This window comes from Ptiloglossa arizonensis, chromosome 10 (assembly GCF_051014685.1).
Source record: "Ptiloglossa arizonensis isolate GNS036 chromosome 10, iyPtiAriz1_principal, whole genome shotgun sequence".
NCBI classification, from domain to species: domain Eukaryota; kingdom Metazoa; phylum Arthropoda; class Insecta; order Hymenoptera; family Colletidae; genus Ptiloglossa; species Ptiloglossa arizonensis.
In genome coordinates this window covers 7,543,825-7,559,988 of record NC_135057.1, presented here as the reverse complement: position 1 = coordinate 7,559,988, position 16,164 = coordinate 7,543,825, and the positions used below count along the sequence as shown (strand labels likewise).

The window sequence follows — 16,164 nt, the reverse complement described above, 5'->3', positions numbered from 1 at the left end:
TTTTTTTTTTTTTTAATTAGAAATACAGCCCGCGGTAGAACGTGTTCTCTCGAAGTGTGTTGTTCGTTGTACAGTGTACTACGTGTAACAATTTTTATTATTTTATTATTTTTTTTTTCTCTTAATGCATCGTTTGGTTTTACTTCGCGCGCCACGCTCAATGGTACAGGTAAAGCGTCAGAAAATAAGCGACAGTCTGGCATGCATGCTTGACCTCTCGAATACATACGCGTTTTTGCATCTTGCTTTCTTCACTTTTACGTCTATCTGTCACTCTTTTGTTCTCGTTAAACACGTGCACCTAGTGTACACCACACGTTTTTTTTTTGGAGCGGGGATTTTCATCAGGAGGGCATCGTTCAGCCGATGATACACGTATCAGCTCTCTCTCTATTCCCTAGCGAAACGGAACCTCTAGAATTGTACGCAATTTTTCGAAAAGAAGAAGAAAAGGAAAAAGAAACAAAGGTGCGTCCACTTTTTTTCCTTGTCTCATCGTATCAGACTTCGTCTTCGTCACCATGCATACAAATATAATCAGGAATGGGCACGTATTTATGGATTTTAACGAATACTATCACACGCGTATGCTGAAGCATCGAAAGTCGAAAAATCGATGTCTGATTATCGCGATTAAAAAAGAAGAGAGAAATTGACAAAAAAAAAAAAAAAAAAAAAATGAAAAGAAAAAAGAAACGAAGGAGGTTCGAGTAAAATCGAGTATCTCTTCTTTCTAAGTTGCAGATTCGTTCCGTTAAAGAATTACACGTAGCCGAGGATAAAATCGCGTTCTTACTTCGATCGCCCTAAAAAAAAAAAACGACACTGAAAAACGAAATCGAACTCGATCCGGAAGAGTCCGACTCTCGCGTTTTGAACAAGGATTCTTCTACTACATTCTTCGTCATGTATCAGCACACGAGTTACGAGACGATACACTCTTGATTTAAACGCCATATTCCGCAGATCACATATAATATTATCTACAAAACGTTATGATATGATTACAAGTCCTAGCTGCTTATTTATACCCTACATCTTTTTTCACTTTTTTTTTTACCTTACGCGTTAGGTCCTGCTCACTATATGAAACGAAATTTCCAAGATTCGTCGGATTAAAACGTGATGTATCATTACACTACCGTGAAACCTATACTGTTACAATCGTATATGTAATTACGCAATAGCAACAATTAATGATAATTAATAATAATGAGAGTAATACGAATAATAATAATAATAATAATGATAATAATAATAATAATAATAATTGTAAATATGATAATAGTAATTATTAATAGACGTCTTCTTATCGATAATAAAAATATGAGAATGTGATGTAAAAACAATTTTACAGTCCTCCGTGTCGAAGGCTCGATAAAACGACGAAAAAGAAAAAAAAGAAAAAAAAAAAGATTTAATCTATAAACCGTGGAACGGAACACAATCGTGAACAGGAATCGAAAACAATAAACGAATGATCAACGTTAACGATCATCGAGCACATCGATTCGGTGTGCACTCTGCCATTTTAATTTGTATGTTTGTTTGTTTATCATTTTTAGTTTCTTCTTAATTCCTTAGTTTAGTACCATTGTTTCTCTCGCGCCGATATATATTATTCATATATCACCTTATTACGATCGATAAGCTTCTATTTAAACGAAACTCTGTCAGCAGCAACGCACAACGTGTATTAATATTTCGTCGTTTACAGGTCGTACGTTGTCTCGTCATCCTTTCGTCCTCTTATTCGATCATTATTTTTTCCCTTTCTTTCCCATTCTTATTTCGGCAATCAACAAGGATCCTCGCTTTGTTTACTGAGCCCCTTAACGGTATACAACTTATCCTCTATAGTTGTATTGTAACAAATATTGCCTCGAATATAAACATTTTTTTTTTTTTATGTTGCTTATTTAAGTTATATCTCATTTTGCTTAGGTCTCTCTCTCTCACGATTATCAATGGACAAAAGTGGCGGATTATTCTCACGCATCTTAAAGAGGGGTGTGGGGGGCTGAGGGGGGCGGGGGTAACGCAGCTCATTTTTTTTTTTCTCTTTATTATCTTACGTTACGTATGGCCGAGTCACGAGTCTCTATATTTATTTAGTAGTCATTTGGTTCGCTTCGAAAACACAACGTTTACTTTATTTTATCTTATTACTTTTTTTTTTCTTATATCGCTTTTAAATCGGAGATCTAAAACCTTTTCATTATAAAAACGTCCCCCGGCCCGACAAAATATTGCCGAGGGACTTCGCTAATATATTGTGTGTCGTCGACTTCATTGTCTTCATATAAAATTCAATTCACAGTCCGCGATCTGATCAATAGTGTACGAGGTGCTTGAAAGTGAATATTAACAATCGTTCCGGGTCGCTTGTCTTTCTTTTCTTTCTTTCCTTTTCTAATTATCTCCATAAAAATCTCTCCTCTCTCTCTCTCCCTCTTTCTTTCTTTCGCTCTCTCTCTCTCTTTCTCTCCCATTTCTCTTCATCCATCGGCAAGCACGGGGTGACCGAGTCGTCGTCGCAACCTGAACACTACAGCTTGTGGGGGGCGTGGGGGGTTTGGGGGTAGAGGGTTGGAAACTTCTTATTATTTCTTCGATCTCTCTCCCTTTCTCTCTTCCCTCGAGAGTAACAAGGGACGATAAACGATTCCCGATTTCTTCCTAATCGACGACGAAGAAACACCCGGTCGATGAACGACCCCTGTTTTACTATCGTTTTCTCTTCCATCCTTTTCTTCCGTTCGCAGTCCGACTCGCGAGAAGTTTGCTCGCGCGAACGAAGAACTGGACGATTCTCAAAGCAAATTTTGGATCTCGCGACGCGGAAACAATCCCCTCGGTCGTCGTTCCAGGGGAGAAAATTAAAAAGAAAAATTTCGAAAAAAAAACAACGCAATACCATAATCGCGCGAAAAGCGTACAGATGCATACGCATAATGCTCGTGTACGTATATTTATATATACTATATACACACACGAACACATGCGTACATATATATAAAAGAAGACGACACGAGAGATACGCGAACAGCGAGATTCTTCTCGCGAGTGGTCGAGCGAAGTTTTTCGATTTGGGGGGCTCGTGCGGGGGCGGGGGGCTGCTGCATCGATCAACTTTCCTATTCAACGTCTTCTCGGAGCACGATTGATTCAGATCCTCTGAACACTCTCTGTTGACACTGAATATCCCAGCGTGTGTAGTTTCTAATGGTCAATGAGGAACCTCCGATTTATTGGATCCCATAAATATGGACAACGAGGAACGCGGTGCACTCGGCCTCGATATCGTGGAGGTGTCTTTCACGGTTTTTTTTTATCACGTGTGTGTGTGTGTGTATGTGTGTGTGTACGTCTGCGCGCGCGCACGCGCGTGTGTATGCTGCGTATGCGTGTACGTGCGCGGATATGTGCACGTGTACAGTGTACGCGCGCAGGCGCGCGTGCGACGAAAACGAACAAGGGAGAAGAAAACAAATGGTACGCCGCCGTGCGACACGCGAAACGTTATGCACGCGCCCAGAGGGGGTGGGGGGGCCTGACTTTGATAATCACGCGGGGCAAGATTCGAGCAAGGTCGATCGCTGGTGTAAAATCGCGCGTCTCGCGAAATCTCGTTTTCTTTTTTTTTTTTTTGCTCACCGCCCCCTTCTCCCCTCCACCCGTCCCTCCCCTGAAGCTCTCGATAGCCAATCCGTGTGCCGCGACGACGGCGGACTACTCCCCCCATTGGACGCGGGTCTCTCTCCCCGAGATTAACTTTTATTTACATCTTGGATGATCCTTCACGATCGATCCTACTCGCGCGTCCCACGGAAGTGACGAAATGAAAAAGCCTTTGTTTTTTGTGTTTTCTGTTTTTCTTTTTTCCCCAAACCGCGTGTGCAGAAGAAGAACGTGTATGCAATTGTTTCCACTGTTTTTTTTGTTCCTCTATTTTTTTTTTCTTTACTTTCTCTCTCTCCTCTCTCTCGCTTCCTCTTCTTCTTCTATCGGCTCGCCGCGCGCCCTCTCGATGAGCGGCGAGGAGGATGATCACGGCGCGTCCGCCGTGTTTACGAACAAATTTCTCCTTTTAATACTGACCCCAGCGCGGTGACGGTGTGGTGGTGGTAGTGGTGGTGGTGGTGGTGGTAGTGGTGCTAGTGGCGGTGGTTTGCATTTTTTCGCGCGAAACAACTGCTGCCACGTCGCGGTCGGAGACACCGTGAGCGAACGAGCGGGACCCTGTAACCCCGCGTGGAGTTAGCACGTTATGTCGATATACACCCGGACCATCGCCGAAACAACAGGAAGAAACGGTGGAACGCAAGAAAGGTAGACGAAACGAAAGAAATAACAAAGAGACGGAGCGGTGTGCTGCGATCCGGTGAACATCGTGTTGCTCTCGATGGCCGATCGATTGTGTTTTTCTCTTTTGGGCGTTGTTGTTGTTATTGTTGTTGTTGTTGTTGTTGTTTTACCATTTGTTTCTTTAATGTATATCTATATATTTATATCTACACACAAATATATAAATATACATCGATATATATATAAATATATATATATATATATATATTTCTTCTCCTCGCCCGACCTCGGCGTGGCGGACGAGATTCTCTACTACACCCCCCTCGATGCAACTGCATCGAGCATACCTACGAGAACCACCGATCGACGCGCGCGCATTATTCCACAATACCCCCTCCTCTCGACGAGGAACGATCTACCGCGCACCGTCGACGCGCACCGATCTCTCGCCCCGGGCGAGTTCGTTCGTTTGTATGTTTTCATTTCTTTTCTCTCTTCCGAGCACCGCGCCAAATAGACGACTTTTTTTTTTCCTCTTTTATTGTAAAACTCCGTTTCTTGGTCCTCCGGGACACACACCGTCCGAGGTCGAGCTTCCCCGATTTCGCTCGGACCAATCGAAAACCATATATATATATATATACATATACATATATATACATATACATATATACATATACATATATAGATATATACATATATATGTGTGTATACGTATTTTCGTCCAGCGCGACCAGCGGCGATCCGCGATTATCCTGCCCCGGGAGGGGGTTGGTTGGTTGGTTGGTTGGTGGTGGTTGTGGTGATGGTTATTGTTGTTGTTGTTGTTGATTGTTGAGTTGGTTGTTGGTTGTTGATTTCACGAGACGAGGCGGAGGAGTAGATGATTATGACGTTGACGAGGTCGCTTGGCCCTCGTCCGCCATGTAGGCCCGCTCCTCCTCCCCTCAGTACGGCCAGAACGTGGGCAGCGGAGGCGGCGGCGGCGGCGGTACGGTCGGATAGAGCGTCGGCGTGGCGATCAGGACGCAGGTGGGCGGCAAAGGCGGCGGCACGGGCGGCGGCAAGATCGGGGAAAGTGTGATCGCTGCGGCTGGGTGCAGGGCCGTGCCCGTCGGGGCACACAACGGGTGCAGGGCGAGAGAGGGACGCTGGCGCTGACGCTGACGCTGCTGGCCCTGGACCTCGTCGTTCTATTCCGAGTCCTGCTGCATTTTGACGTGGCCATTACCGGCGGAATTGCTCGACGTGCTGCCGCTGCTCGGCGGGAAACTGGTGGGTATGGTGCGGGACGACGAGAAACACAGCTTCATGATGTACGGGAACTTGCCGTCTGCAACAGATTCGGTGAACGGTTGGCGAGTTTGCGAATGTTGCCCATTGTTTGGCCTCGTCTCGGTTAACGGGGTTTGTAAGGCCGCCTGACGCGCTTTTGTTGCGTGATTTGCGGATATACACGCTCTGCTATGAATTAATGTTATTAGAGGACACGCTGGAACCGAGGCTACGTACAAGTAATACTTGGGCATTTGGGGTACCATGGTTTACTGTTAAAGTAACCGATGGGAATTTCTTAACGTGTACCATGGAAGAGTGTACCGTGTGATAATACACTATTTATAGTAGAAATTAACCTAACGGAGTCGTGTTGAAATTTTGGTATACGCAAGGTAAGAAGTACTATGGTTTGTAGAATAAGAAGTGAAGAAGTTGGTGATGTCTATGGAAGAGTATACCGTTTGACAATATACACTATTTCTAGTAGAAATTAACGTAACTAAGTCGTGTTGAAATTTAGGTATACACATGGTGTATTCAATAACGTGGTACTATGGTTTTTTGGAAGAGTAGTGAATGAGAATTTGGTAACGTTTACAGTAAGCTTAAGGTATACTTAAGGAATACTCGATAACGTGGTACTATGGTTTTTTGAAAGAGTAGTGAATGAGAATTTGGTAACATTTACAGTGAGCTGACTCGAGCTGGCTCCTGGTCGTTTTCGATCTTGAGCTACGTTGATAAATTAACAAATACAAATACATTTTCAACTTGGTTACAGAGAACACCAACGACAAAATTTCCCCCTTGGAACCTTAACTCTGTATATCAGCGATCTATCTTCTAGTTCCTTTCTAATTCTCGATAACTCGATAAAAAGATAGCTTCGATGGAGGAAATATATAAATATCGAGAAGAACAAAATTAAAGAGTTACATACACCGACGTATTACTTGTTCGTATAAACTAGAATACGCTTAATATTAATCACCGTGTACGATCACCGTCCATGATTTTAAAACCATACGCTCGATACTAATTAATAATGAATGCAATTTCAATTTGTACATTTTAAAATGAAAACTCGTTCCGAATATTTCGCCGTAACACTTGTCCAATTTTCCAAAATTTGTACGATACATCCCACTGTAGTACGCTCGTTATAGAGGCGAGGAATTCTACGAGAATACGCGTAAATTAAAATCATTACGGTTTTTTTACCCGGTTATTTCCATGCTCGTTACAATCGTGTCCGACTGTGTATCAATTACGAATATTATTTAATTATTTTTTTTCATACAGGCATAGGCGTTTCTAAATAATGAAATTCGGAGATATTTCTATTTTACAAAGGAATTTATTACGGTACGAACGTTAACGTTTGAAAAGAAAATACGCGATCGTGTCGATCTCGTGAACGTGCGCTCGCAGAAACGACATAAATCGGCTTTCGAATTTTCGAGATTACGAGTGAATATAACCAGGAACGTTGTTTCCTGCGATCTCGGTGGAAATGTACCGATTGCCGCAACGATGTACAATAAAATCGTAACCACGAGCGTATAGTTTTATTTATCCGTTAGCGAGCGTGTGTACTTACTGCTGTTTTCCAGTGCTGTGTGATTGCATTCCATGATGGCAGCCACCGCGATTCCGACGCTGCTGAACTCGATAAGGCCGGACGACGATCGTTCCGATTTAAGGGGGAACAGTTTCACTGTCGTTGGCGCCTCGATACCGCGCTCGACGAAAACACGGTGCACGGTCTCCTCGGTTAAATCCGGGGGAGTGTTGAAAAAGTGGACTATCTTCGAGGGTGGTTGTATTCTATTCTTATTGGCCATTGCTGGATTTAGGAACCTGTAATGGAAAATAATGGACGTTCGTCGTTTAAAATTATTCCTCACCGTGACGAGTATTACTATTACGTAAATCTAATAGTAGCGAAATAGCGGTGGAAGTTAACAGTTGTACGTTTGTGGTAAAATATTTGGAAATTATGACTAGTATTTTAAAAAAATATATTTGTCTATCTCCAAGCGATTATTACTGCTGGAAATATACGCGAATCATCTCCCTGTCACAAGGAAGCGATAAGATACGCCCAGAGGATTTCGTTCATTAATGCAAATTACAATTTTTATATTTGACATTGTATCTTCGTGTGAATATTATCAATCAATCGCCGAGGTTCTCCCGATGAAAACGAGTCCAGACACGACCATATTCGGACTACTTTTATTTATGCAATTACTCAATGATTTCAGAAATGATTCGAATGACGTGTATTAAAACTAGTCCGAAAGTGGTCGTGTTTGGACTCGTTTTCATCGGGAGAACCTCGCCGATCCATTGATAACACTTTCACAAAGATACGTGGATCATTTCAACCATCGAGGACGCGTAATGCGAGACTCGCTCGCTATGCTCTATCTCGCTCACTCTCGGTGTGTCCCTACTCTCCTCGTTGGTCGTTTCTCGCGTTTCTAGGTCACGGTTGGAGATAAAAAAAGTTTTCGATTCTTGGAATTCGCGACCCTCACTGTACGAACGTTCCCATATTTTTAACACCACTGTACTTTCCCAGAGCGACGAATCGTGGCTGCGTCATCGTGAAGAGAAGAACCGATTCCCGACTTCCAACAGAGCTGTCTCCAACATGAATTCAAATCCCCGTTGCAGCCGCCGACAGGCTTGTAATTAATTTCTCGCAATCAGGATCCCTCGGCCGAGCGCGGGCATTCAAAAACCCCGGACGCAATTAAGTTTTCATCGAGTAAATATTACTATCCACGGAAAGGGCGGATTCTCGAAGGCTCCGGAAGGAAGAACATCATTAATTGCTGTACATCGGGGATAGTGTCTTGACTGTCTACCGAATTTTCGCCGAAAGGAAACGATCGTCCAACGCGATACTCCGCCACGGAATATGATACAGACACCTCGTTAACGTTCATTCAGCCTCGTAAGCGGAAAGTGTCCGATTAGGATCAAAACGTAATCTTCGTTGTAACTTTGGAAAACAACCCGGTCGGTTAAATCTCCTCCTAACGATGTCGCGGTAGAATTTAGAATGAAATGTGACTAGATACGTGGTGAACTGGGAACGAGGTCAACGAGTCGAGCGAAGAACATAACCGGAAAAGAAGCTGATACGAAAATAGTAGCGAAGGAGAAAAGGAGCTAAAATATTCCAGTAGACAGGAGTGTTACCTGTTATTCTTGCTTCCCGTGAAATCCTTGAAGCTCGCCGTCTTGTCGGGCAGAATGTAGGGGTTGGTGACGTCTGAGAGGAAAGCCTGTTTCGAGAAACCCAGCTGCAACCTGCCGTCCGTCCCGATCGTGACGTTGTTCAGATTCTGTAAACATCGTTCTACGGCTATGCTGTCACCCATCTGGATCATGGCGCATCCTTCTTTCGTCTTCAAGAACTTGACCTGCAACAGAAGGTTGAACGAACGTTATCTAACACAGTTCAGGAGCAGAGATCACGTACAACCGCCAGGCTTGGGTACTGGACTTCATTTCGGGTATTTCGAAGGAGGATGAAACATTTACTCGACCAGTGGTTCGATGATCGGATACTTGGTCGAATTAAAGATTCTTGGGTTCGCGGCTTGGTACCAGGCAACCCTTTTGGCGTCTCCAAGACCGATACTCTATTCTCTGCACTGTCGAGCAATGGCACGCGATTCAGAGACAGTGACAGAGACGGGCATTACGTGACGGTGTCTGTCTGTCAACCTTTAGCCAACGTTGCGACAGAAGTCTTGCACTCGGTCGGCCAAGTTTCGTTCGAAATGATAGACGTTAACCTCTTCGGGGAAACCAACGTGTACTTTTAGCTTTTAAGTTATTTTGAATATTGCAACGCGGGAGTAACCACCGAAACCGCGAGTAAATATTCATGATCCTGTTTTCTAAGAATATAACCGAGCAACATCGTCGGGAGATCGATAGATGTCGTGGAGAGCTATTTATTATTTCTATTTAAGCGTTTTAACATTATTTTTATAATCCGTTTTCGTTTAATCTGTCGTGGTCGTCTTTGAAAATGTCGAAATGGAACGGTACAAGTTGACCGATCTCTTTCATTCGGGTGACATTATTTCGATAGTTTTGAGAACGATTGCAACTTTTAGTCTTAATTTTTCTTCGTTTTGAACAAATTGGAAATTAATGCTCAAAGTATAGCGAGAAAAATATGGCGATAGCGTCGCTTAGATACAAATCTTTATGTTTCACTGGTCGATTATCATAAATTCTTTCATATTCGAAACCGATCGTTACAACTGCTAAAATTTTACAATATCGACAAGTGAGGGCTGTGAAATTTGATGCTATAGAATGTATTGGTCGCTCAAGGTCATCGGAAAGTCTCCGTGCCCTTTCATTCGAAGTCAATTCGAACTTTTAAATAATTAGAAGGGACGGTGTCAAAAGGAACGACTTCCAAAAATAAAAATACACACCCTGGTAATAAAATTAAACATAAGAGAAACCTTGTACAGTACCTACGCATTACATAATAGAATACGTAGCTCAACAATTGAACATATTCACCATATTTAATATAAACCCCGGTGCATTACTCGAGTCTCCACGGTATTTTAATATTTTCTACAGTTAAAGATATCGCAAGAGACGGTACTCGATGCTCCTGTATCTGTTCGGTCTTCTCGTTCTATTATAAAGTCGAAGGAAAAGAATTCTATATATTCAGGACATTACCGATCCAAGATCGAATCCATTAACCCCAAGATGGGGTCTATCAACTCATTGACACTTGACTCTTGGCAACAGGAACGCTTTAAGGTTAACAAACTTGACCAAGTTCCAAAGAGAAACAACTGCTCTTTCAACGCGACCGTTCGACAGAAGTGTTACAGGTTTGCCCGAAGAGATCTCGGACAGAGTGGTGGTGGGGGAGGAGTGAGTGGCGCGTGGTGGTGGGGGGCGATGACCTTGAGCGGCCAAACGATACACGGGAACGTACGTAGCCGGTGAGCACGAAACGTACCTTCGTCACGTTTCCGTATAGACAGAACAAGTTGAAGAGCTTGTCGGTGTTGACTTTGTCCGGCTGCAGACCGTAAACCATCATCACGGAGCCCTGCGTGCTCGAAGGTGGGGTCTGTCCCAGGGTGGGCACGTAACCAGGCCGCGGAGGCGTGGGATGCAAAGGCTCTCGACCGCTGAACTCGCTCTTAATACCATAACGCTCGACATACGGCTCCGCATACGTTGCTGGTCCATTGAAATTCTCCTCGTAACGATCATGGCCAGCACCCGGGGGAAAAGTTACCTGTGGCGTGGATCCTGAAACAAACGGGCGGATATTTCATGTTTTTTGTCCGGCAGGTTTCACACGGATCTCATTGTCGTCCATGTTCGGGTTCACGGGGGCTAATTATGGAAATCGAGGGATCGTTGTACCTCCATTAATCACACGACACGTGGAAATATTAGTCCGCCCGTAACGACACGAGGCGTGAACGCTTGTTCGACACGACCGTGACTAATCGCTACCGGGGAATTCTTTTCGTTGCTGCCTCGTGTAACTGCGTTGCTCGATTACGAATTTCGTGCTAACGACAAACACCGTGACAACGATAGCTTTCTAGACTTGTTTCGCACGAACACAACGGTTATTTTAACGATACTTTGATGTTTTAACACTGGAACCACCAAAGAGGTTGATTTCACATGTTTTAAACTTTGTTTTAAGATTACTCAGTTATTAACCGTGTTTTTGCTTACAATATTCGTGAACAATTATGAAAATAGAGAATTAATGGTATTAATGGTATCTGATAGAAAGAGTTCACAGAGGTTGGTTCACAGTGGGTAGTTTTACTGTTAAGGATGTTTTGGGAATCTTCGGAAACAACTTCGTGTGTATAAAATTAGAGAAACAGGTGGAAAATGTTCGTATTTGAATACTTTTTCCATTTTATATTTCTGGTCACTTTTGTGTTACATTGAAAGAAATATATGGAAAATTGTCTGGTTGTACGTAACAAATCTCGTACGTTAAATACTTTTTCTAATTTTACATTTCTACTTACTGCCAAAGAGGACCCAAAAAGAATATCGAGTCAAAGTACTCAATCGGTACGGTTAAACACTATTGAAATATCAATTGGCGTGAAAATAACTTCTAAATGATAACGCGTGAAAGAAATTTTATTGTTGTCGAGAATCATCGGTAAAATAATCGACGTACACCGTTCATTCGATCGGTGATTTCCATCTCTCTTCGCAAAGTTTTTCAAAACATGGAGAAAGTATAACGATGTTACATCGCAAAACGTAGGAAAAATACAAAAGTTATCGAGTTGTTCGGAAAATCATTTCCAAAATGGAGAATGTATAATTTAATAAAATGTTTATACGCTCTAAAAAAATCGTGTTTCATTTCTCTCCCTCCAAAAAAAAAAAAAACAAAAACGAAACGACTTTCCGAACAACCCAATACTACATACGTGCGAGGTTGTCGAGGTTTTCGCAATTGACGAAACTTACCGAGATAATTATTAGGAGAAGTCGATTGAAAATTTCTGTGGTCGCGAGATCTCGAATTAAAATAAATTCTTGGCAACAGGGACAATCGGTAAACTACTGGCACGAAGTTCGAGGGCGGACAAAAGATCGTCTACTGAAACGACAATTTAGCCGAATACAGAGGTTGGTAGCAGTTGTTGTTCGCTGGCAGTCGGCTAGCAATCGATCAAGAATCGTTCGTTACCAAGGTCCCCTGTATTGGCTGCTATTCTTTAAGCCAACGTCTCGAGCACCGAGATTGGGTTTCGTCCGCAGTTCTGGTTTCCATTGGTTCAATCGCGACATAACTCCGCTACAATTACGGTATCGATTTTCTGTCAAAATATCTTCGGTCCCCGTTACCCTCCGCTGCAACTTACGGTAATAACTTCCGAGCACTCCGTGACGGAAACGCGTTCCCCAGCCGGCAGACTTGTAAATTACGTAATTTACACGCACACAATGCGATAACGGTATATCGATACAAATTAACTCGCGAACCTTAACCGACGGCGTACGTAATCACGATCAAAAATTGTTTGCTTAATTTGAAATATGTTCACCTGCGTCTGACAAGTAACAGAGAGCGACGAAATAAATCAAAGGACGAGTATGATCGAGTGCACACAATGTATGATCATTTTCACGAGTTGCAACGAGACGAATTGTTAAAAGGTAAATCGTTACATTAAAAAAAAAATAAGTATCCCACTCATCGATTCGTTATACGAAAAATAATATATCCATTTGTATCGAAATTCTCAAAGAACGAGGACAACGATTCGCGATTATACGAGCACGGTTTCCCCCAGTATCGACGTACCGGTACAATGAAAACCGTGACTGCGATTTTTTGACATTCGTTCGGAAAACGAGAAGAAAATTGTTCGCGACCCGTTGCAACGATTTCACGTGATAATTTACCCCGGTGCGAAACAACGATCGCGTTGCGGGGGCCAATATCGTTAAATCCCAAGCACACGGTGCGCTAAAAACCAAAAACAATAACGCTTCTACCGTAACGACCGTGTTAATAAAATAAATCGAAATTGTCAATTACCGTAATGGCATCGAAATTCATGGTTACTGCACTTACCTCCTTGGCCACCGATTCACTCGCTAGTTCACCGCGGGCCACTGAACCTCCACGCGAACCGACAAAACCGTACAACATTTTTCCGTGGAAATTCGAGATACGTTCCCCGTAACAACCACGCGCCAACGAACCATTCGCGAATCGCACGCGCACAATCAGGGGGGCCGAAATCGTTGTTCGTGAACTTCTTCGACCGTGCGATTACACGGACTGTGTTTCTTGCGCGTGCATTGAAAAGGGGGGTATGTGGAGTGGTGATGGTAGGGAGGAAGAAAATCACACAAAAGAGAAAAAAAAAATCTTCGAAGAAAAAAGAAAACGCGATCATCACCGTCGGATGACCCCCACGGTCCGTTTTCTAAATTGGTCCGCTTAATTTCACTACTAAATGGGGGAGTAACAGTGAGGGAGGGACCTGAGGAGGAGACACTTACCGTATGGCTGGGGCGCGGCGCCGTATCTGGGTTCCGCCAAAAGGGGAGCCGGCCTTCCATTTCCGGTTGTGTCATTTTTGTGTGCACTCGATCCTGTAACAGCGTAAACGTATCTCGTTTATTTCCCATTCTCCTGTAAACGTTTTCCACCGTCGACAACACGAAGACAATCGTCGATTATCACCGTTCGCGTTCTAGGGTCGATCAGCGAGTGAAGAAATTAAGAAAAAAAAAACCAAGAAAAAAAAAAGAAAAAGAAAGGATGAGAAAGAAAAAAAAAAAGAAGAAAATAGATACGGATTTGCGGAAAACAAACCCTTGATAACGATCGTTCGGTCGCGGCCTCTCGTCTATAAGAATCCCGACGATAGAATCACGCGTGTGCAACGAGAAACTCGAGTGTACATCGAGAGAGAGAGAGAGTGAGTGAGTGAGAGAAAGAGTGAGAGAGAGAGAGAGAGAGAGCCAACCGTCGAATGAATTCGTAATAACGTTATCGGAGTTAGAGAAGACAATCGATCCCGGTTTTCAACCTGCGTCACGAGAGTTAATCGATTTTCCCCCGCGCGAGACACGCCGCCGGGTCTTAAGAAATTCACGAGACACGGTTATTCGTTGAACCGTCCACGGTCCGCTCGGATTTAACCAAATGAGACGCGAAACGCCCGCACACGGCCGTTGTTGTCCCCTAGGACATGGTACTGATAACCCCGGCATCGTGGGACCCGATATAGACGTCCCAGGACCGAGTGACACAATACCTATGACTTCGGACTCGTAGGACCGGATACAAGTGACCTCCCACCGGACACTTGGGGCTCGATACAGAACGTCTGAGAGTGATCAGACGCTAACAACTTGGGAACAACGTGGGGACGACTTTTGATGCAAGTGACACGACACACCGGAGCCCGATGCAAGTAGCTGCAAAAACGAACGCGACTTCGAGCGACGTGAAGTGCGTTATCATTTGGGGCGATGTTTCGTTTGTTCGTGGGCTACGAGAACCTGAATTGTGAGAAATGTTGCGCAGTTGCTCCGGTTCTTCGTTCGTTGGATTCCGTGTCGACGATTTTGGATCTCGAGGTAGCTCGAGAGTACCCCGGGGACTCGCGAGACTCGATACGAACGTTTCAGGTTACGAGGGATCTCGGGTACCGAGAGCTTGGGACTCGTGGGACACGATGTAAGTAAACCTCGGATTCATAAGGTGTGGATGTTTGTTGAATTTAGGGTCAAAGTATTCCCCGATGGAAGTGACCCAGGACTCGCGAAGACTCGACGTAGACAGATGTTTCGGGATCCGAGAGATTGAGTGCTGAGAATTTGGGGACTCGTTGGACCCAGGACGAATGACTTTGAATTCACGATACCTGATACAGACGTCGTTGGATTCTGAGTTGACTTTGGATTCAGAGTGACTCGAAGGAAGTGATCTAGGACTCGTGAGACTCGATGTAGACGTCTAAGGATTCGAAGGGTTAGGTATTAAGAACTTGAGGACTCGTGGAACCTAATACAAACGGATCTGGACTCATGATAACAGTGTAAACGTAGACTCCATGTAGACGTTCTAGGATCCGAGGAATTAGATACCAGTGATTTGTAGAGTCTAACTCTGAACAGAAGGAACTCGGCTCGTATGCCACCGTACTCGAGGGACTTGTTATTTTTGAGACTTGAAGACATCGGTACTGAGGAAGGAGGAAGATGATCGCTTCGTTACTCCCTACTTATCTATTCCACGAGTTTAGAGCCATTTGAATAGAATTCCACGAGTCCAGAGTCATTTGAATAGAATTCCACGAGTCCAGAGTCATTTGAATAGAATTCCACGAGTACAGAGTCATTTGAATAGAGTTCCACGAATCCAGACTCATCCGATCAGAGTTCCACGAGTCGACATCCCTTTCATTAGGATCCCTCAGCCACAGACTCATTCGCATCGACCTCTATCAGTCCCAAGTAGCCTCTACCGAGTCTCACTCGATGAAAATCCTCGCTACCCAGCTCCACGAGTCCAGTATCGCCTCTATCAGGTCTCACGAGTTCCATCCCAGCTATCCACGTTTCGCCGGGAAAAGTCGAAGGATCAAAAATTTCACAAATTCTCGACGATCGTCCACCGTTGAAGATCACGAGCGACATCGTGACGTTTCGCACACCGCGCGTAATTACGTTCACGCGTGCGTGTTCCGTTTCGATATTTATCCGTGCACGTTTCTTACTAGAACACGAACGATGTTTCTCATTCGATTTCCCCGAACCTCTTAATCGAACCAACCCCCCCGTGCAAGATCGTTTCCGGTGCACTTTGTCTTACGATACTGCCGCGCATGTGGCCTGTCAGATGTTTTCCTTCGGCCTGCTGCTGCCTGTCTCTTCGAGATACAATCTCTGCGCCTCTCCGCCGAAACCGACGTCGTATACAATCGGTCTATATTAAACCGCATTACGTACACGGACTCGGCTACGTGGGCGTACGAAGGGCGTGCTGGTGCACGA

General features: G+C 44.0%; 1 protein-coding gene across 2 annotated transcripts in view; it reads right to left on the bottom strand.

The window, feature by feature from the left end:
- Positions 1–5,350: 5,350 nt before the first annotated feature.
- Sm (heterogeneous nuclear ribonucleoprotein L) overlaps positions 5,351–16,164 on the bottom strand; it is a 336,552-nt gene continuing 325,738 nt past the window's right edge. Inside the window, exons 7-11 of one of the 2 annotated variants that reach the window (XM_076322115.1) lie at positions 13,660–13,752; positions 10,607–10,905; positions 8,800–9,023; positions 7,187–7,446; positions 5,351–5,641 (exon numbers count right to left, since the gene is read on the bottom strand). In XM_076322115.1, the coding sequence (XP_076178230.1) occupies positions 5,502–5,641; positions 7,187–7,446; positions 8,800–9,023; positions 10,607–10,905; positions 13,660–13,752 (1,016 nt within the window). In that variant the 3' untranslated portion in view covers positions 5,351–5,501. The remainder of the gene's footprint in view (positions 5,642–7,186; positions 7,447–8,799; positions 9,024–10,606; positions 10,906–13,659; positions 13,753–16,164) is intronic. The other variant, XM_076322116.1, reaches the window with a different exon arrangement.